Source organism: Henckelia pumila, chromosome 2, assembly GCF_033568475.1.
Source record: "Henckelia pumila isolate YLH828 chromosome 2, ASM3356847v2, whole genome shotgun sequence".
Classification (NCBI taxonomy): domain Eukaryota; kingdom Viridiplantae; phylum Streptophyta; class Magnoliopsida; order Lamiales; family Gesneriaceae; genus Henckelia; species Henckelia pumila.
This window is the reverse complement of record NC_133121.1, coordinates 127,113,186-127,135,656: the sequence shown is the minus strand read 5'-3', so window position 1 is coordinate 127,135,656 and position 22,471 is coordinate 127,113,186. Positions and strand designations below refer to the sequence as shown.

The 22,471-nt window shown below is 37.5% G+C and overlaps 1 protein-coding gene across 1 annotated transcript; it reads left to right on the top strand.

Annotated features, from left to right (window-relative positions):
- Nucleotides 1-4,147: 4,147 nt before the first annotated feature.
- On the top strand, nucleotides 4,148-5,878 carry LOC140883487 (transcription factor bHLH14). The gene has a single exon (XM_073289977.1). It carries the CDS (start codon nucleotides 4,237-4,239, stop codon nucleotides 5,668-5,670), a length of 1,434 nt encoding a protein of 477 aa, XP_073146078.1. The 5' UTR covers nucleotides 4,148-4,236; the 3' UTR covers nucleotides 5,671-5,878.
- The last annotated feature ends 16,593 nt before the right edge of the window (nucleotides 5,879-22,471 follow it).

The following is a 22,471-nucleotide window of genomic DNA, read 5'->3' as shown; positions in this document are numbered from 1 at the left end:
ATCTAAAACTAGGAAAAAAAATGTAAGTAGTACCATATTTTTGGAGTAAAATAATCAGCTAGTTTGCTACCCTTATTATATAGAAAATTCTTCTTAAATTTTTTTTTTTTCAAATCCCTCTTCATTAAGAAACAAACGCCGCACGTAATTTTAAAAAGGCTCATAACATTTGGCACTTAATGGTAGAGTTTTGCAATAGTTTCACAATATTCCACCATTCAAACTGGTTTTAATTTTTTTTCATTTCCTACACGAAATCCTGTTCGTATTTTATGAATATAAATCATTGATGATATTTTGTTTAAAGTCATGTGATCTTCAAATTGTGTAAAATGAAGATATTGTTTTAAAAAGTTATTTTCTATTATAATGTTCATTCCTGATTCTATTTGGTAGCAAATAATTTTTATTTGGGATGTAATATACATCCATAATGGTTGCTTTATTCATTTTTCGTTAACCAATTACCATTCTTTTCTTATCAATATCTTTTTTACTGAAATAAAAGGCTGGTGAGGAATGTTGACTAATTATTACTAAAAACCCCCTGTGTACAAGGTCCAACATTTTCAAAGTTTAATAAAGTAAATGAAGAAAACCACTCGTTGAATACTGACAATAATATTAAATATGCTAACGACAAGATTCACATGCCCATGAATTAGAGGAGTTCACGATTTGATTAATAGTCCGAATAATTAGATACCCAAAATTCAGTTTGAACCAAAAATTAACGCGTAAATTTGTTTCGGTTTTCGATTTTTAGTTTTTCAATTTTTTTTGCTTGGTCAACCGAACCGAAAATCGATTTTTATTTTTTATTTTTAAAAATCATTTTTTAATTTTTATTTATTTTTATTAATAAAAAAATTAAAATACTGAAAATTCGGTTAAACCGAACCAAACCGTGAAATTCGGTTCCGGATTTTGGGTGAATTCGGTTCGAATTAAATAAACACCTTTGGCATGAACTGTTATTAATTTTTGACAATATGCTAATTTCTCTGTGTACATGTTGTGTGTAAAATATTAACTATTTTCAAAATTTGTACCTCCGTTAGGTCATAGGTGTTTAACATAATAACTAAATTATATAAAGAAGGTTGAGAGAAAAATAAAGGAAAATAGTCAAAATAATAGAGTCTCTTGCAGAGGGTAATAATTAAATTATGAAAATGCTTCAGCAAAAAGTAGTCAATTAAAAACAAGATCTCTTGCTAATTTATGTGTGTGTCTGTGTGTTTATATATATTAACCACGGTGCTAACGCGTTGCATTGTATCTTATACCTAATATTTGAATTTTATGATATGTTAGCAAAATATAAGATAAATGGTCTTTCTAAATTTCTGGAAAATAATAAAAAAGAAGATAAATGACGGAGTCCCAGAAGTTTATGAGAAATAAGAAAAAAGAAGAAAAGTGTTGGAGTAGTGGGGGAAGCCGAAAGACGTGAGAGAAAGAAAATGAGTTGTGGTTTTTCAAAGTTAGTTTTTTTTAATGTTAAATTTCTATTATGCATGTAATTTTTATTCTCAAGAACATGACAAAAAAAAATAATGGCATTTTTGTCCACCCACATTTTGAACCAAATTCAGTTAGTTTAATAGGTTCGTGTATTATAAAATAGTGTGTGTATATATATATATTGCACTTTTTTAAAAATTTTATTTATCTATTACTATTATAAAGAAAGAGCATGTATAATAACTACCTTAGGTATTTTTAAGTGAACTTTCAAAAATAACCCTACACCTAATAAAGTAATTTTTAAAAATCAAATGTGAAATTCAATAATTTCAATTATTTTCGGATTATTTTCAGATTTTGAAGGTAATTTCTACCGTGTATCAAACTGTTTGAGTTTGTTTTTTAAAATAAGTATAATTTTTTAAATAATAATAATAACTATTACATATATTTTATATTCTTAAATAGTAGTTTAAAATACATACATTAACAAAACACACGCATTGCGTGTGTAACTAGCTAGTATATTATTAAGCACATATAATATAAGGTGTTTGAAAAAAATTATGAGAGATATATCTAGTGCTGTAAATGATAATATTAAAATAAAAATTTTATTTGTGTTTCAAAAAATTACTTTCTCCGTCCCACTTATTTAATTTTGTATGTTTTCCATACAAATCAAAACTTGGTTGACAAGGAAAATTTTATTTAAAAAAATTTGTCATTTTCCCCTTATTTTATGAAAGTTCTAATTTGGTAAAAAAAAAATTGTAAATAGTTAATGACATCAATTACAAGGGTAAATTAGTTTTAAAAAAATTAAGTAGAAAAAATAACATTAAAGATGAAAATTTTTGTACGATTAAAACAAAATGTAGCTCAAAAGAGTGAGACGGAGGATTAAAAAAAATTATTACATGAAGAAGTGAGGAGGAATTAATTAACACTCAAAAGAGAGTGACCAAATATTGCGTGGAAAGAATATTAATAATATTTAATTTAAGTTTTTCTTCGTTGATAAATATATAGTTAGCTAGCTAGTTACGTATATATGGTTAATGAGATGTTATATTATGAGTATTATCTAAATCATGTATTTCATGATCTATATATCTACACATGAATATAATTAATGGGGTATTGTTTATGTTAATATATATATATATAGAGTTTTGCTATTCTGCCCACCCACCGTGCCCACATAATGTGCCCACCATGAGGTACACTCAACTATTGGACGCACAATTCATCACATCCAATAGTTGAGTGCCACCTCATGGTGGACACATTAGGTGGGCACGGTGAGTGGGTATGATAGCAAAATTGTATATATATATATATATATAATATATGAGTTTCTTTCAATTGTCCACCATGCCCACTACTATGCCCACCAATGATGTGGCTCTATTCTATTGGATGTGATAAAGATGTGATAAATTGTAGGTCCAATAGAATAGTGACACATCATTGGTGGTCATGGTAGTGAGCATGACAAGTGGGCACTTGAAAGAAACTATATATAAATGAGTGTAATTAATTAATTAATTATTACATATTTGAGGGTCCGATTTTTTAAATCAAATTTTAATAGATTATATTATGGTTTAAGAAGTATTCTATGAAGTAAAATCAAATAACATACAGTTATTATTAGATCATCAAATTAAGGGTAACATATATACATGTCTATTATTTTTGTTTACAATATAATAAGTTAATACGAATATGAAAAAAAATATCTTTTAAGTAAAAATAAAATTCACGAATCGGTGTTACTAAAAATATGAATTTTTTTCATCAACTACATTAGTGATAAACATAAATAACCAATAGAATAAAACAAAAAAAAAAGCAAGAGAACGAGAGAGATTTTGGAACATTTAATCTACTAGATATAATACATTACAAGAAACTCTAAGCAAAAGTCCTAAATTTGAGATAAACTGTTTCGAGATTGAATTCTAACAGTAGTAAACGATTTTATCAAGACATATATATATATATATATATATATATATATATATATATATATTTTAAAAATATATTCCAATTAATTTGATTTTCAAACAATGAATTCGGCATAGGCCCAACCTAAAACGAAAAAATTGTCAATATTACCATGGGGAAAAAAAGGGGTGGAATTGATGCTAGCATGAGGGTAGTATTCAAATGCTATATCCAATGGTCCAAATTTAATTTGGATACGCGGGATCCATGAAAATACATAAACCTCATATGTTTAAATTAAAATTGGACTCTTGGATGTAGTGTAAGAGTACTACCATCATGCTAGCATCTACTCAATCGGAAAAGACCTGTTTTATGATAAGTTAGATCCTATTTATACAAACATTGCTTTAACATAAATCTAACGATCGATATTTATCAATAAATGTGAGATATATTATTTTTTAACAAAGTCTCGTATATTGATAAATAAGAAACATATACTTATCATACAGATAATTTTTGTAAAGATATGTTTAAATGAACCATGTCGTATTCATAGGCCACACTATTAATTAATGTCTCCTTTAAAATACTAGCGTACGTACGATGCCTGCCACTTGCCAACTATATTATAATTATTTATGTTTAAAAAAAAAAAATAAGAAAATGATGTAATATATAATTGTTTGTCGGAAACACCTCTAAAATCCCACTGCTAGAAGAGAAAGAGACCACAGTACCCCCCCATCTCCTCTTTCTCTTTCGAGCCAAACAAACACAGAAGCTCGCTCAACCGAAACGTACACTACCATGGACGATGACTTTATCATCTCCTCCCAATCTCTGTCTTCTCCCATACTCGAACAACAGCCGTCCGCCCTTCAAAAGAAGCTTCAGCACATACTGGAAAACGACCCCGGTGGCTGGGTCTACGCCATTTTCTGGCAGAGCTCCAGAGATGAACATAACGGCCGCATTTTTCTCACATGGGGAGACGGCCATTTTCAGGGGACCAAGCAAGGTTTCCTTAAATCCGGCTCTTTTCATCATCCTGAGAGGAAGAAGATAATGAAAGGGATTCAGGCTCTGGTTGCAACGGGTCCCGTGGACGGTGACGTCACGGATGCGGAGTGGCTCTATGTTATGTCCCTCGCTCAGTCTTTTTCTCTCGGAGACGGCATCGTGGGGAAGTCGTTTCATTCTGGGTGTCTGGTTTGGTTGAGCGGCGAGAATCAGCTGAGGTTTTACAACTGTCAGCGGGCCAAAGAAGCGCAGATCCATGGGATGCAGACCATGGTCTGTATCCCTACTTCCAATGGCGTGGTTGAGCTGGGATCTGATTCCGTCGTCCACGAAAACTGGAGCTTAGTTCAACAGGTGAAATCGCTCTTCGAGTCTTGTTTTGTAGAAAAAATCATTTCGTTTAATGCAGATCATGTGGGGGTAGTCTCTGATCTTGTTCAAGAAGACCACCACCGCGAAGGAAAGAATAGCTCTTCTACCGCGGTTTTATCGAAAAGACAAGAATCCAATATGAACAAGACCGCAACAGCTTTTCCTTGTTATAATCTTCAAGATTCCGACAACTCGGATTCGATTTCCGATTGCCATTTCTTTCTAGATCACACCAGCAACAACGTCGAAACGAAGAGAATTAGTAGCACCAATAGTAATACCCCAGCGAAGAAGAGGGGCAGGAAGCCGAGCGTGGGGCATGACGTGCCGACGAACCACGTGGAAGCGGAGCGGCAAAGGAGGGAGAAGCTGAACCACCGGTTCTACGCCCTCCGCTCCGTGGTTCCCAACGTTTCGAGGATGGACAAGGCATCCCTGTTATCCGACGCAGTTTCCTACATCAAAGAGCTTAAGTCTAAAGTCGAAGAGCTCGAACGGGAAACCAAGAAAGTGAAAATAGAAACAACCGACGCAATGGATAACCAAAGCACCTGCACCACGTCGGTGGATCAAAGCAGGCCCCACATCGCCGCCGCCGTCTCCACGCCGCTTGAAGTGGAAGTGAAGATCGTCGGAGGCGATGCGATGATCAGGGTCCAGTCGGAGAACGCGAATCACCCGGCCAGCAGGTTTATGAACGCCATTAGAGAGCTGGAACTACATGTCCACCACGCCAGCATGTCTTGTGTGAATGATTTGATGCTTCAAGATGTTGTCGTTAGGGTTCCTGATGGATTCAGATGCGAAGATGCTTTGAAAAACGCTCTTGTTATGAGATTGGAGCAGTAATTTCATTTTTGTCAAAATTAATATCTTTAATTTTCATCATCAGCATTACTATATAATTAATAATGTTACGTGTCATCTTTAACAATAATTTTCTCTTATCTTCTTTTCTTACATTAAATTGCAACACAAACATATATGTATATATTTTACAACCATTAATCATGCACATGTATATTGATTGACCTGAAATATCCAGGCATGTTTCTTTAGTGCCTGAGAAATTCATGTGGATGAGAAAGTTTTGTGCTGGAATCATTGAGGTTCAATTATTATTATTTTAAATTTTTTTGGGCGATATTATTATATGTATATACAAGAATAATAATGGAGTTTGGAGTACACTCATGGCTTGAAGGCTACATGTTGCCCTACCACGATGAAGACGTTGCTTTTTTCCATTGTCTAATCTGAAATACTTTTCTTAAAGAATAAATTAAACAACACGTGATAAACCTTTTCCTTTCCTTGTATTTTCTTATGTATTTTAATTTGTCGTGACTGTATATATCTATTCACATAAAGTACACACACACATGCATGCCATCAGATTCCAATGTTTGAAATCAAATAAATAAAGTACTTTTTTTAGTCAACAAAATTGATGCGCATAAACGTTGACGTAATTACACAATAGAGAAAGGATCGGAACACAACAGAAAGAAGCAGCAATCAGCCACTGCATGCATCTCCGATCCGATCGCGCCGCCACCGAACTTTTGGATGATCGGACTGTAAAGGATAGTTAGCAAAAAAAAACCTAGATAATCACGTAGTTGAGAACTTTTGTCGTCCCTATATCTTCGATCATATTTATTTATAAAAAGTAAATCGAAACTGCATATCTGATTAATTCCTAGCGACATGACCATGTGATACAATTTTCTCTCACCTTTTACATGTCGTATATTTCGGAAAAAGATCATCGGCTATAGAGATAGAAACAGGATACTGTGCATTAAAATAGACATAATTTCAATATTTCATGTGTTTAATTAATTAAAAAATTAATTATTTAATCATGTGATATGAATTACAGAAGACTATTCAAGGCACAGTATCCTTGTGCTGTTTCTCTTTTCACAGCGGAGGATCCGGATCCGTATATTTCCTAAGCCAAGTGACTTGGCAAATGTTTAGAATTCATTCACAATTTTTCCTTAAAAAAAGCATTATATATTAAAGCTAATTAATATTTGTGTCAACCAATCTATGAACCACCAGACTTAAATTACTGTATTAGAGGGAGCGGGAAACAAATAGGGGGCGGATTTAGCATAGGGCCGGCCCGCCTATGAGGCCACGACTTCCACAAAATTTTTAAATTTATCTTTGCATATTAAACTATGAGATACTGGATATATAATTACTAAATATTTTCTTCAATATAAAAAAAAATATTTTCGTCAAATAGTCGAAAAGAGCAACTATAACATAGATGAACTAGAGTAGTTTATGCATTTGTGACATTAGGTTTCAATTCTTCTTACCCCGACTTTCTTTTTTTCTTTTTCTTTTTTTCCTTTCTATGTGTTCTAAAGTCTATAATTGAACATGAACGGCAAAAATACTCTAGCTCTTTGCCAGACAAATGACTGAGTCAACCTATATATATAAAAATATATGAAGGCTCGACTAATTAAGGTTCTTAGAGGTTTGGTGAAAAATGAAAATAGTCGCAAGTTTTCTATATTTTAACCAACAGTCTCCATCAATTGTTCTTAACTCCTAAAAAGTTGAGTTTATGAAAACACATCTCATATTTATAATTTGGCAAACAAATAGTTGCCAAACTCAGATCCACAGCTTGGTAGACTGGTAGTATATATATATGTGTATCAGTGTAGTATGTCTATATGGATGCCAAAAAAAATTCAAAAACAGATCTATGCTTTCAATAATCTATAATATCGACTTGACAATTTTTGGGCAAAAATTTACTTACAAAATCAAATTCAAATTAAAATGTTAAGAAAATCCCAATTAATTAAACTTGTAGTTCGGGCATTGAAGAATCTAAACCTAAATGATACATTCCACTTGAGATAATCCCAAATATTGTAGAATATTTGGTTTCATGGGAAATTATAATTTTAGTCCTATAAGTTGTTGTTTTTTAATTTTAGTCCTATAAGTTGTTGTTTTTGAATTTTAGTCTGTAGGTTATCAAATTTTGGTTTTCATCTAATAAATTAATTATACTTTTTATTTTGGTCTTTTTTGTCCGCAGCCACTTAGGGGTGGCATACCATACCGTACCGAAAAATTTATATCGTATACCGTAGTCGTACCAAAAATTACGATATAAAATTTTTTATACCGATAATGTACCAAACATTTTGGTATACCGAAATCGGTATACCAAAAATTTTGGTACATATAACTAGCATAACGATTATACCGAAATTTTACGGTATACCGAGATTTAGATACGGTATCGGTATATACCGTTTTATACCAAAAAAAACCTTATATTTTTTAAAATTTATAAATTTATTGTTTAAAAATAGTATATATTTTTGAAATTTAATATAATATTTCGGTATATCGATATACCGGTATATACCGAAATTTTCAAATTTCATACCGTTACCGTACCTAAGAAGTCGTATCGTTACCGTACCATACCGTACCGAAAAAAATCGGTATGCCAAAAATTCGATAAATTCGATATATTTTCGATACGATAACTTCGGTATACAGAAAATTCGGTTTTTTTCCCACCCTACAGTCACTACATCATTCAAATGAATATGATTTATTTCATATCAATGCTCTTCTACATAGCAAATGTAAATGTAGCAAGAATAAATCGTATATTGTATACATTAAAATTCATCTAAAAAAAGAGGAGAGGGAAATAAAGTAAAACGACTCTCAATACTCAGAATGACAAGGAAAATGTTTGTCCTTTCATTTTATTTTTTTAGATAAATTTTAACGTATGTATTATAGCTTTTATTCTCGTCGCACTAGTTCATAAAAAAAAACATCCATGTCAAATAAATAATATTTAGTGGATTTCATAGTTTTGGATACAAAAAATCCCAAAAAATCTAAATTATTAAATGAAACCAAAATTTTGAAAATTTACAAAGATTAAGATCCAAAATAGAACAAGTTATAACTAAACCGCTACTTTCCCTGGTTTAATTGTATGATGATGCATCCAATTTTGGGAATAAAAGAATAGTAAAATGTAATCAATTACTTATGGACAAATGTATGAAATTCAACTTTTTTTAATGGATTACAACTTTCCGTTTTCTTTTCTTTCTTTTCAATGTCCACTGCGCATATATATTACATAGTATATGTATGCTAAATTAACCATGCGTCCAAATATTTTTATTCGCAAATATATATCAAAATGTAATGTATATATTATATCATTATCAAAACAATTACTGTTGTAGGAGCTTAAAAAAATATCGTGAAACTAAAACATAAAAAAAATAGTTTTTTCATACAAACGTTAGAGAGCTAGTGTTTTTTTCTTTTTTTAAAAAAAGGGTAAAAGTTACAGAGAAACTTTTACATGTATAAATAAAAACTAATTTTTTTAATGTGAAATTCATATATTTTAATATAATTTTCGGGGCCTCCTTAGGTAGATAAATGTTTGGGTCAGAGACATTTTTTGGGCCGCTCCTTAGGTGTACGTCCATGCTTTTCTCCTATCAATTATAACAGGAGAAATATTAAATTACTTAACTTTGTAATCGACTCAGAAGAAAACTTGAAGATCATGATAATGTAAATTTAGTCGACAGTTTTATTCGTCGCTTGATGTGGATGATAAAATATTAATGAATTAATCATCTTTGTTTTGTTCAATTCTTGACTCAAATATTATGAAGGATTAATGTGATGCATCATTATATTATCCAACTATGTTAATTTATTATTCTTATATTATTAATCATGCATCGTCTTATACACGAGTCAAACGGTGCCTTATGGTCAAAACGACAAAATATTACAGTACATTACTACTCTTAAAGTTAAATTTCTTATTAGATCGTGTTAATGTAAATTTAGTCAACACTTTACGGTCTTTCGACAAAATAATCAATAAGGACACCAAAGATTTACGTGGTTCACCCAATATAGGCTACGTCCACGGAGCTGCTGCAAATCTTTATTACCGAAAAAATATTACAAGTGTATACAAAACACTATATCTCTCCACACCCAAGCCTCGAGTATTACCGAGAAAATATTTCTCTAACTCACACAAGAGATCACCAAAAAAAAGAACAACTCTTTTTTCTACTCTTTATTTTCTTCTCTACTGTCAATACAAAAGAGAAAAATGGGATACAATAACTGAAATAAGGGAGCTCTATTTATAGTAGATCCTTCATTCTTCTTTCTTCAAACATTCGATGTGGGATTCTTTAATGGGCCTCACCCTTAACAATTCTCTCACTTGAAGACTTGATTTCAATCATGGCTTCACACAGTCAATGCAGCAACTCATCCCTCCTTGCTTATACTTGCAATCCAACTGAAGTCGAACACAACTTTAGTTTGTCAGTGGTCACCGCCTTTGTGAACATATCAGCTGGATTTTTACTTTTAGGAATCTTCTCAAGCATCAAGATTCCATCTTCCAAAACTGATCTGATAAAATGGTACCAAACCTCTATACGTTCGTCCTAGCATGATAAACAGGATTCTTTGCCAAATGAATAGCACTCTGACTGTCACAGTGTAATGTGCTATCCTCAAGCTTCTGACCCAACTCTTCAAAGAATGATCTCAACCAAATCATCTCTTTGCTCGCTTCCGTGACTGCAACGTACTTAGCTTCAGTAGTTGAAAGTGCAACAATATTTTGCAACTTGGACACCCAACTTACTGTCGTACCACCAAATGTGAACACATATCCAGTAGTACTCTTTCTGCCATCTAAGTCACCACCCATGTCGGCATCGACATATCCTTGTAAGTTCTGATTAGTCCTCCTGAAGCATAGAGATAAACCAGCAGTACCTTTCAAGTATCTGAGAATCCACTTCACTGCTTCCCAGTATTGTTTTCCCGGATTGCTCATAAACATGCTCACAACTCCCACTGCATGTGCTATGTCTGGTCTGGTGCACACCATTGCATACATGAGGCTTTCGACAGCAGAGACATAAGGAATCTTATTCATATAAGCATGCTCCTGCTCCGTCGATGGTGATTGGACTTTGGTTAATTTGAAATGACTAGCCAAAGTAGTACTAACTGGTTTAGCTTCATCCATGTTGAATCTGCTAAGCACCTTTTTCACGTACTCTGCCTGAGATAACTTCAAGACTCCGTTCACCTGATCTCTTGAGATCCTCATTCCAAGGATTTGCTTTGCAGCACCCAAATCCTTCATTGCAAATTCTTTTGATAATTCTCTCTTGAGTTTATCAATCTCCACCAGACACGATCATGCTATCAACATGTCATCCACATATAGCAGTAGAATGATATAAGAACCATTAATCTTCTTCATATAACAACAGTGATCCGCCTGACACCTCAGGAAACCGTTGTTATTCATGAATCCATCAAACTTCTTGTACCACTGTCTTGGAGCTTGTTTGAGACCGTACAATCTCTTCTGAAGTTTGCATATCATTTTCTCCTTCCCTCGTACTTCAAATCCCTGTGGCTGCTTCATATAAATTTCTTCATCCAAGTCACCATGAAGAAACGCTGTCTTTACATCCAACTGCTCCAGATGTAAGTCTTCCTTAGCCACTAGTCCAAGTACAGTTCTGATAGTGGTTAACTTCACCACTGGAGAGAAAATCTTGGCATAATCAACGCCTTCCCGCTGTTGAAAACCTTTCACAACAAGTCTCGCCTTGTACCGCTTGCTACCGTCAACTTCTTCTTTGATCCGGTACACCCACTTGTTGTGTAATGTCATTTTGTCTTTCGAAAGTTCTGTTAACTCCTAAGTCTGATTGGATGACAGTGAATCCATCTCGTCTTTCATGGCTAACTCCCACTTGATTGAATCATCATTTTGCATCGCTTCATCAAAGGTCTCTGGTTCACCTTTATCTGTCAGCAAAATATAATGAAGTGCAGAGGAGTATTTCTGAGGTGGTCTGATTGTTCTTGACGATCTCCTAAGTTCAATCACTGGAGTTTGTGGATCAACTTCTTGTGCAGTTTCTTCTTCCTGCTTACTATCCTCCGATTCATTCATAGGAATATCTATCAATGGCACTTCATTTGACTTCTGGACTTCAGGATATTTATCTCCTGCTGCAATGTCTGACTTGTCCTTGTACAAAACTTGCTCATTGAAAATGACATCTTTGCTCCGAATGATCTTTCGATTTTGGTCATCCTAGAACCGATAACCAAAATCATTATCTCCATAACCAATAAAGAAAAATTTCTTTGATTTCGGATCAAGTTTCGTTCTACTGGCTGAACCGATGTGAACATATGAGAGACAACCAAACACTTTCAAGAACGAAAGGTTTACTCCTTTGCCGCTCCAGACCTCCTCTGGTATTCTGCAATCAAGTGGTACCGAAGGTCCTTTGTTGATCAGATACGCTGCAGTGTTAACTGCATCAGCCCAAAATGATTTCGGCAGTCCTGTGTGCAATCTCATGCTCCTGGCACGTTCATTCAGTGTTCTGTTCATTCTTTCAGCCACACCATTCTGTTGAGGTATACCAGGAATGGTTTTCTCCATCTTGATCCCGTTTTGTGCACAATACTTCTTGAACTCAAAATCTTCATATTCTCCTCCGTTATCAGACCGTAAGCACTTCACCTTTAAGTTGGTCTCATTTTCCACCATGACTTTCCACCTCTTAAAGGTTTCGTAAACATCAGATTTAATTTTTAAAAAATAAACCCAAACCTTCCTGTTCTAATCATCAATAAATGTGACATAATATCGTGAGCTGCCAAGGGATGTCACAGGAGATGGTCCCCATACATCAGTATGAATCAAATCCAACTTTGCTGCTTTTGGTTCTCTACCGCCTTTCGAAAAGCTCATCATTTTCTGTTTTCCAAAACACAACTTTCACACAATTTGTGTTCGACAGTTTTTAACTCCGGTAGATTTCCTTTTGATATCAGCATCTTCATTCCCTTCTCACTCATATGTCCAAGTCTACAATGCCATAGAATTGAGTTGGCTCCAGCATCCACAATGAAAGAGTGGGTGCCCGGTTAGCCAACTTGTGGCTAAGGGCTTTTATGACTCTATGTATAAACAATCTTTGTTTAATATAATTTACATTCATTAATGGCATTTTCTTTGTCTTTCTTCATATTGTTATATTGTGATATACTATTGTTGTTTTGATAAAGACCTTGAATATACTATAGTGTAAGTAAGATGAGATAGTGAATAAAGAGAGATCACTATTATGAAACACATCTTATAGTCACTGTATATTCTAAACAATTCCTAGTCAATTGAGCCGTCCGCTAATAAGGATTAGGATCGCTCGAGATTGAGACTAGCATTTGTGATGCCAAGTACCATGTTTCATTGGTAATGGACATGGAGATGTTCAAAGCATGCAAATGGATATTCATATGATAAATGATCGAACTACCCTATTCGGAATTTCCAAGTGGTTATCACTTATCGAGTGGATAAAGTCCGCGGTTTTGATTGTACACCATTAGTCCTTACTACTTGAAACATCATTGAGACTCTATATGTAACACCCGGTATTTTTAATTACATAAATCCGCCTGCATAATTAGGATATTTAATTATTTAAATTTATGATTTATGGGTTAAATAATTAGGTGAATTATTTATGCATGATTTAATTTATTTTTAAGCATTTAACCCATAATTAGTGATTTTTATGATTTTTAGTATTCTTATTATTTAATCGCGTAGACGGGACCGTGGACGGACGAGATGACAACTTTCCACCCAAATTATTTTATGAGCCTTTTTGGAGCCTTAAAATATTACTTTGAGTTTTATTATCTCAAAATTTTAAGTATTTAATTTTATTTAATTTTAGGGGTCATTTTTATCCAAAATTAGTCAAAATATTGACTTTTTAGTATTTTTAAAATTTCCCTAAATTATTATTTCGAGATTTTATTTAGGTGATCAGATTTTTAAATGTTTATTTAAGAGTTTAAGTTGTATATTATTTATTTAAAACCTTTTTATTTAATTAATTAACCTATATTTTAATTAACCCTAAAATTAAACTTATTCTACCAAAAACCCTACCTTAGCCGATTGTTTTCTTCTCCCACTAACATCAGCCGTCACCTCCATCTTCTTCCTCACCAAACCAACCTCCAAGAACACCATAGCCTCGGTTTTCAAGGTTCCAAGCAAGCCATCATCGTCCCGTCGTCCCGGAGTCCTTCCTACGCGTGTTAAATCAATATCTACGGTGAAAGGCATGATCTTTTCCTTATTTTTACGCCATATCAGTATATACATCATGTAAATTATGGTAGACATCCAAATCCTTTAAGTATTTTCAGAAAATCGATTTTTATGGTTGTTTGTGTCTTGTGCTTCGATTTCATGTGCATAACTCACGTTTTTCCTCTCCATGCTTGGTTTGGGGCTGATGGTTCGGTCAGGTAAGGTCCTAGGGTGCCTAAGGATCGAGCCATGGCAGGGTTTGGGGCTGAGAAGGGCTCGGCCGAACAGGGTTGGCTAGAAGGCTGCAGCTGCGCACGGTTTAGGGTTGGGGGAAAAGGGCTGCGGCTTGGGCTTTTCAGGGTGCATGGGGTTGGAACCATCGTATGGTTCGAACCGGCAGGACCCTGGGGAGGTCCTGCCGGCGGCGCTCCGGCCGGCCGTGGCCGGAGCAGGGCGGCAGCAGGCGTTGAAGGCCTGCTGCCCAAGCTTCGGCGGCCGAGAGGGGTAGAATAGTTAGGGTTTCGGGTTCTAGGGTTATGGTGGGTCCGGGTCGGGTCAAGTGGTCCGGGTCGGGTCTAAAATAATATGGGTTAAGTTAAGTGGGTCCGGGTCCGGGTTATTTTAGTTGGGCTCGGGTATTTTTATTTTTAAGTTTTTAAGTTAATTAAGAATTAAATGGGCTAATTAAATTCCCAAAAAATTTAATTAGTACCATTTAATTTATTTGGAGTCCATTAAATTATTTTGGGTTATTTTATTTATTTTTTTGGGCTTTTAATAATTTGTATTTAAATTTTTAAGTTGGTCAGAAATTTTTATGGGCTTGGGAGCCCATGAAAGTTATTGGGCCTGTTAATGGGCTTTTGGGCCCATTGGGCCAGGGACAGTGTTATTGGGCCTAAGTTAGTCTTAATGGGCTTTAGTTGATTTATGGGCCAAGTCCTAAGTTAAGTTAATGGGCTTGAGTGTAGGGCCAGCAGTCCAGAACCATCCATGAGAAAATTGCATGTGTCCTGATTATATATTTAATTATTTTTATGCATTTAAGTTATTTTAATATTGATATGTTAGTAAGAAAATTAAATTAAATATATATGAAGGACACACAATTTATTTAAGTACATGCATTCATGAAATCCATTTTTTTTATGCTATGATTTAATTTCTATGGTTGAGCAAATAAAATATTTTAGGTGGAAATTGAAGTAGTGTGACCATTTATGTATGGGCAGTTTCTGCCATTTATGTATGGGCAGTTTTCTGCCATTTATGTATGGGTGGTTCACCACCAGCCTCGTACGATGGTTTCTTAGACTGATCAGTCGCACTATGGGTCACACTTACGGATAGGACCATTCGATGTTCAGAAAATAAATGCTCAACAACTTATGTATGTATGATATTATGTATGTTATGTATGTTTATTTATGTAATTTATGTTATTAATTTTTAAGCATGCTCATTCATGTATATGTATGTATTAGTATTAAATTGATTTAAATTATTTTAAACCCTTGTTAGTATGCATGTTGGGCCTCTAGGCTCACTACACTGATATGGTGCAGGTGAGTACGTAGAGGAACAGGTTACTCCTACCGGTGGTGAGGATGTATGAGCCGTGCTGCAGTAGCCCCGTGACCGTGACAGTTTCTGAGTCACCGTGCATGTTGTCATGATACATTTTTTTTATATTTTTTTTGGGTTGATGTTTTTGGATATTTTATTAAATATTTTTAGTGCATGCACACATTTTAATTATTTTATTTATGCAGTATATTTTAAACTATAGGGTTGACTCAGATATTTATTTAATTTAAAGAATGCCTTTTATTTAAGTATTTAATTATTTATTTATTTAGTCTTGTATTTATTTTAAATATTTTATTCTGTGCATATATGTATGGGCATATATGTACATGTTTTATCTAGTAGTAAAAAAAAAAAAAAAAAAAATTTCCGCATATTTATTTATTATAGAGTTAGGGTCGTTTCAGTTGGTATCAGAGCACGGTTCTTGGAGGGGTCACTACTGCTATGCTAGCTCAGAAATCCACGCTACCGGTCTGTAAGTTTTAAATGTTTATAGTATGATTTAATTTCTATAATTTAAGTTAGCCTTAAATTTTAAACACTTAGTTATGCAAGACGATTTACGTAAATAAATATGTGGTGGTGCAGAATGCCTCCTAGACCAGTGAACCGACGTGGGGGACCTCCACCTCCACCTCCACCGCCACCTCAGCAGCACCCCATGACAGCACTGGAGCAGGCCAGTGCCACGATGATGGCGAGTATCACTGCCTTGCTGGAGCAGCAGGCTGCCCGTCCCAGACTGTCCCACGAGGAGGACGTCGCAGAAAGGTTTCAGAAGAAGGGGCCTAAGGAGTTTGTGGGGACCACCGATCCGTTGGTGGCTGAGGGATGGATTCGCTCTCTTGAGTCCATCTTCGATTATATGGGGATCACAGACACCGACAGGGTGAGCTGTGCGACGTACATGATGCGAGGCGATGCAGCCCTTTGGTGGGAGGGTGCAGTTAGAGGGGTCCATCTACCTACACTGACGTGGGCCGAGTTCAGGCGTATCTTCTACGCCAAGTACTTCACTGAGGATGTGCGCAGTCGCATGATCCGTGAGTTCATGAGTCTCCGTCAGGGGGACAGGTCGGTTGTGGAGTATGTGAGCCAGTTTGAGAGGGGCTGTCACTTTGTGCCCATGATTGCTGATAGTCCGCAGGAGAAGCTGCGGCAGTTTGTGGAGGGCCTGAAGGCTGAGATCAGGCATGACGTACGTATGGCAGACGTCTTTACATATGAGTCTGCAGTCAGCAGGGCCTTGCGTTCCGAGGAGGGACGGAGGGAGATACAGAGAGAGCAGCAGGGTAAGAGGCAGTTTGTGCAGACAGGGTATCAGCGACCATCTTCGCAGCCACCTGCGAAGAAACAGTCTACAGGGCCATCTAAGGGCCCGAATCAGCAGAGGCCTCAGGGGAAGCCACAGCAGCAGACTAGGGGCGGGGCCCCTACTCCAGGGAGATATCCAGTGTGTCCGAAGTGCCAGAAGATGCATTCCGGGCAGTGTCTATTGGGAGCAGGAGTCTGCTATCGTTGCAAGGAGCCAGGGCATCAGATTGCCAACTGCCCGAAGAGGCAGAATGTCAGTGGGCGAGTTTATGTGATGCAGGCTGAGGAGGCAGACCCAGATACCTCCTTGATCACCGGTATACCTAACCCCTAGAACTTTTTCAATTCTTTGCTTTTGTTTAATTGCGATTATAACTGAATGCCTGTTACATGAGTTTAATTATCAGCATGCTAGAATAAGAATTTTGTTTCTTTGTGATTAGAATTAAGGATTTTAGTGTTTTAACCTTGGGAGCATAGTGGTATGAATTGTTGGGAATCTTCTGCGTGCAGGGAGAATTCTAGTTGGAGGCAACTCCACGTTTGCGTTGCTAGATTCAGGAGCCACGCATTCGTTTATCTCCCGGGATTTTATCAGACGGATAGGCATTACACCAGAGGTTGTAGACAGTGGTTACGATGTTACCATGCCATCCGGACAGATTATCACTACCACTAGTGTCATCAGGGATCTGGCATTGGAGTTGCAGGGACACTCCATTCGAGCAGATCTAGTGGTTCTTCCATTGACTGGGTTTGACTTGATTTTGGGTATGGACTGGCTATCAGTTAATGGAGCTTCGATTGATTTCCGACGTAGGACAGTGTCAGTGAAGCCAGCAGGAGGTGAGATGTTTACTTTCTTTGCATCTCAGTCTAGCAGTATTCCTCAGATGATATCACTTGTTCGTGCGAGGAAACTGTTGCGCAATGGATGTCAGGGTTTTCTTGCTAGTGTGGTCACTACCACAGACGTTTCTAGCAGATCTTTATCAGATATAGAGGTGGTACGTGACTATCCAGATGTTTTTCCTGACGATGTTGCAGGAGTTCCACCAGTGAGGGAGGTGGAGTTCAGTATTGAGTTGTTGCCGGATACTGTGCCTATCTCTAAGGCACCGTATCGACTTGCTCCTACAAAGATGAGAGAGTTGAAGGAGCAGATTCAGGAGCTGTTGGAGAAGGGCTTTGTTCGTCCTAGCTTTTCTCCATGGGGAGCTCCAGTGTTGTTTGTGAAGAAGAAGGACGGCAGCATGAGATTGTGCATTGACTACCGAGAGCTCAACAGAGTCACAGTGAAGAATAAGTATCCGCTACCGAGGATAGAGGATTTATTCGATCAGTTGCAGGGAGCTTCGGTATTCTCCAAGATCGATCTGCGATCTGGTTACCATCAGTTGAGAGTCAGAGATTCAGACGTGTCTAAGACTGCCTTTAGGACACGATATGGGCATTATGAGTTCTTGGTGATGCCCTTTGGGTTGACCAATGCTCCAGCAGTTTTTATGGATCTCATGCATCGTGTCTTCCAGCCGTATCTAGATCAGTTTGTCATTGTATTCATTGATGACATATTGATCTACTCGAGGAGCATTGAGGAGCATACACAGCATTTGCATACAGCCTTACAGACTTTGAGAGAGCATCGACTGTTTGCAAAGTTCAGTAAGTGTGAGTTTTGGTTGGAGCAGGTGGCGTTTCTAGGCCACATTATTTCTAGGGATGGGATTGCAGTGGATCAGTCCAAGGTGCAGGCAGTGAGGGATTGGGGGATTCCAAAGAATGCTTCGGAGATTCGTAGCTTCTTGGGTTTAGCAGGATACTATAGGAAGTTCATCAAGGGTTTTTCCTCTATTGCAGTACCCTTGACTTCCTTGACCAAGAAGAACGCGAAGTATAGTTGGAGTCCAGATTGTCAGAGGAGCTTTGATCAGCTGAAGGATGCACTTACTTCAGCACCGGTGTTAGCTATGACAGTGCCACATGAGGAGTTAGTGGTGTACACCGACGCGTCCAAGCTTGGTTTGGGCGCAGTACTTATGCAGAGTGGCAGAGTTATCGCATATGCGTCGCGACAGTTGAAGATTCATGAGCAGAACTATCCGACGCATGATTTGGAGCTTGCAGCAGTGGTATTTGCGTTGAAAATCTGGAGGCACTATCTTTACGGCGAGAAGTGCAAGATTTTCACCGACCACAAGAGCCTCAAGTACTTCTTCACCCAGAAGGAGTTGAACATGAGGCAGCGTAGATGGCTTGAGCTTGTTAAGGACTATGACTGTGACATTAGCTACCATCCGGGTAAGGCTAATGTAGTGGCAGATGCTTTGAGTCGAAAGTCGTCAGTGATATCATGTTTGACTGTACAGCTACCACTACAGACCGAGATTCAGAGATTTGGTTTGGAGTGCTATCCGAGTGGCCATGCACCGAGCTTGTCAGTGTTGACAGTGCAGCCAGTTCTGCGAGATCGGATTAGAGAGGGACAGTCTACTGATGAGGAGCTACAGCGATGGAGACAGAGAGATGAGGCCAGAGGTAATCTCTTGTATACAGTGGAGGATGGCATCGTTCAGTACCGTGGGAGGATGTGGGTACCGAACGTTGATCAGTTGAGAGCCGAGATTCTAGCAGAGGCTCATGCATCTCCGTACTCCATTCACCCCGGAAGTACGAAGATGTACCGAGATTTGCAGTTATTGTATTGGTGGCCTGGGATGAAGAGTGACATCGGGAGAGTGGTGTCAGAGTGCTTGACTTGTCAGCAAGTCAAAGCAGAGCATCAGCGTCCAGCAGGACTTCTTAGACCTCTTCCCATTCCGGAATGGAAATGGGAGAATATTACGATGGACTTTGTGGTTGGCTTGCCGAGGAGCGCCAGAGGTTGCACAGCGATTTGGGTGATTGTGGATAGACTCACCAAGTCAGCTCATTTCTTGCCGGTGAGGACTAACTATACTTTGATACAGTATGCAGAGCTTTACATTAGAGAGATTGTTAGACTGCATGGCATACCAGTGTCTATTGTGTCAGACAGAGATCCAAGATTCACATCTGCGTTTTGGAAGAGTCTGCACACGGCTATGGGGACTAGGCTTCTGTTCAGTACAGCATTTCATCCCCAGACAGATGGTCAGTCTGAGAGAGTGATCCAGGTTCTCGAGGATCTTCTGAGAGCTTGTGTCATTGATTTTCGGGGCTCTTGGGAGACTAGACTGCCATTGGTGGAGTTTACCTATAACAACAGCTTTCAGTCGTCTATAGGTATGGCTCCATATGCAGCACTTTATGGGAGGAGATGCAGATCTCCGGTGCATTGGGATGAGGTTGGTGAGCGGATTTTGTTGGGTCCGGAGATTGTGCAGCAGACAGCTGACATCGTGACGCAGATTCGAGAGAGGATGAGGACTGCGCAGAGTCGGCAGAAGAGTTATGCAGATGCCAGACGACGCGAGTTGGAGTTCGCAGTAGGTGATCACGTATTCTTGAAGGTGTCACCTATGAAGGGAGTAGCGCGTTTTGGACGGAGAGGCAAGCTTAATCCGAGATATATAGGGCCATTCGAGATCTTGGAGCGAGTTGGCACGTTGGCCTATCGTTTAGCTCTACCTCCAGGGCTAGCGGCAGTGCACAATGTTTTCCATGTATCCATGCTTCGGGGATATGTCTCCAACCCGTCGCATGTGTTGGATTTCGAGCCCTTACAGTTGCCACCAGATCTTGTGTACGAGGAGAGACCAGTGCGGATCTTGGCTAGGGAGGAGCGGAGGCTTAGGACGCGGGTCATACCGATGGTCAGAGTCCAGTGGCTGAATCACTCGGAGGAGGAAGCTACTTGGGAGACCGAGGAGGATATGAGGACTCGCTACCCAGAGATGTTCGGGTAAGTACTTTAATTTCGAGGACGAAATTCAATTTAAGGGGGGAGAATTGTAACACCCGGTATTTTTAATTACATAAATCCGCCTGCATAATTAGGATATTTAATTATTTAAATTTATGATTTATGGGTTAAATAATTAGGTGAATTATTTATGCATGATTTAATTTATTTTTAAGCATTTAACCCATAATTAGTGATTTTTATGATTTTTAGTATTCTTATTATTTAATCGCGTAGACGGGACCGTGGACGGACGAGATGACAACTTTCCACCCAAATTATTTTATGAGCCTTTTTGGAGCCTTAAAATATTACTTTGAGTTTTATTATCTCAAAATTTTAAGTATTTAATTTTATTTAATTTTAGGGGTCATTTTTATCCAAAATTAGTCAAAATATTGACTTTTTAGTATTTTTAAAATTTCCCTAAATTATTATTTCGAGATTTTATTTAGGTGATCAGATTTTTAAATGTTTATTTAAGAGTTTAAGTTGTATATTATTTATTTAAAACCTTTTTATTTAATTAATTAACCTATATTTTAATTAACCCTAAAATTAAACTTATTCTACCAAAAACCCTACCTTAGCCGATTGTTTTCTTCTCCCACTAACATCAGCCGTCACCTCCATCTTCTTCCTCACCAAACCAACCTCCAAGAACACCATAGCCTCGGTTTTCAAGGTTCCAAGCAAGCCATCATCGTCCCGTCGTCCCGGAGTCCTTCCTACGCGTGTTAAATCAATATCTACGGTGAAAGGCATGATCTTTTCCTTATTTTTACGCCATATCAGTATATACATCATGTAAATTATGGTAGACATCCAAATCCTTTAAGTATTTTCAGAAAATCGATTTTTATATGGTTGTTTGTGTCTTGTGCTTCGATTTCATGTGCATAACTCACGTTTTTCCTCTCCATGCTTGGTTTGGGGCTGATGGTTCGGTCAGGTAAGGTCCTAGGGTGCCTAAGGATCGAGCCATGGCAGGGTTTGGGGCTGAGAAGGGCTCGGCCGAACAGGGTTGGCTAGAAGGCTGCAGCTGCGCACGGTTTAGGGTTGGGGGAAAAGGGCTGCGGCTTGGGCTTTTCAGGGTGCATGGGGTTGGAACCATCGTATGGTTCGAACCGGCAGGACCCTGGGGAGGTCCTGCCGGCGGCGCTCCGGCCGGCCGTGGCCGGAGCAGGGCGGCAGCAGGCGTTGAAGGCCTGCTGCCCAAGCTTCGGCGGCCGAGAGGGGTAGAATAGTTAGGGTTTCGGGTTCTAGGGTTATGGTGGGTCCGGGTCGGGTCAAGTGGTCCGGGTCGGGTCTAAAATAATATGGGTTAAGTTAAGTGGGTTCGGGTCCGGGTTATTTTAGTTGGGCTCGGGTATTTTTATTTTTAAGTTTTTAAGTTAATTAAGAATTAAATGGGCTAATTAAATTCCCAAAAAATTTAATTAGTACCATTTAATTTATTTGGAGTCCATTAAATTATTTTGGGTTATTTTATTTATTTTTTTGGGCTTTTAATAATTTGTATTTAAATTTTTAAGTTGGCCAGAAATTTTTATGGGCTTGGGAGCCCATGAAAGTTATTGGGCCTGTTAATGGGCTTTTGGGCCCATTGGGCCAGAGACAGTGTTATTGGGCCTAAGTTAGTCTTA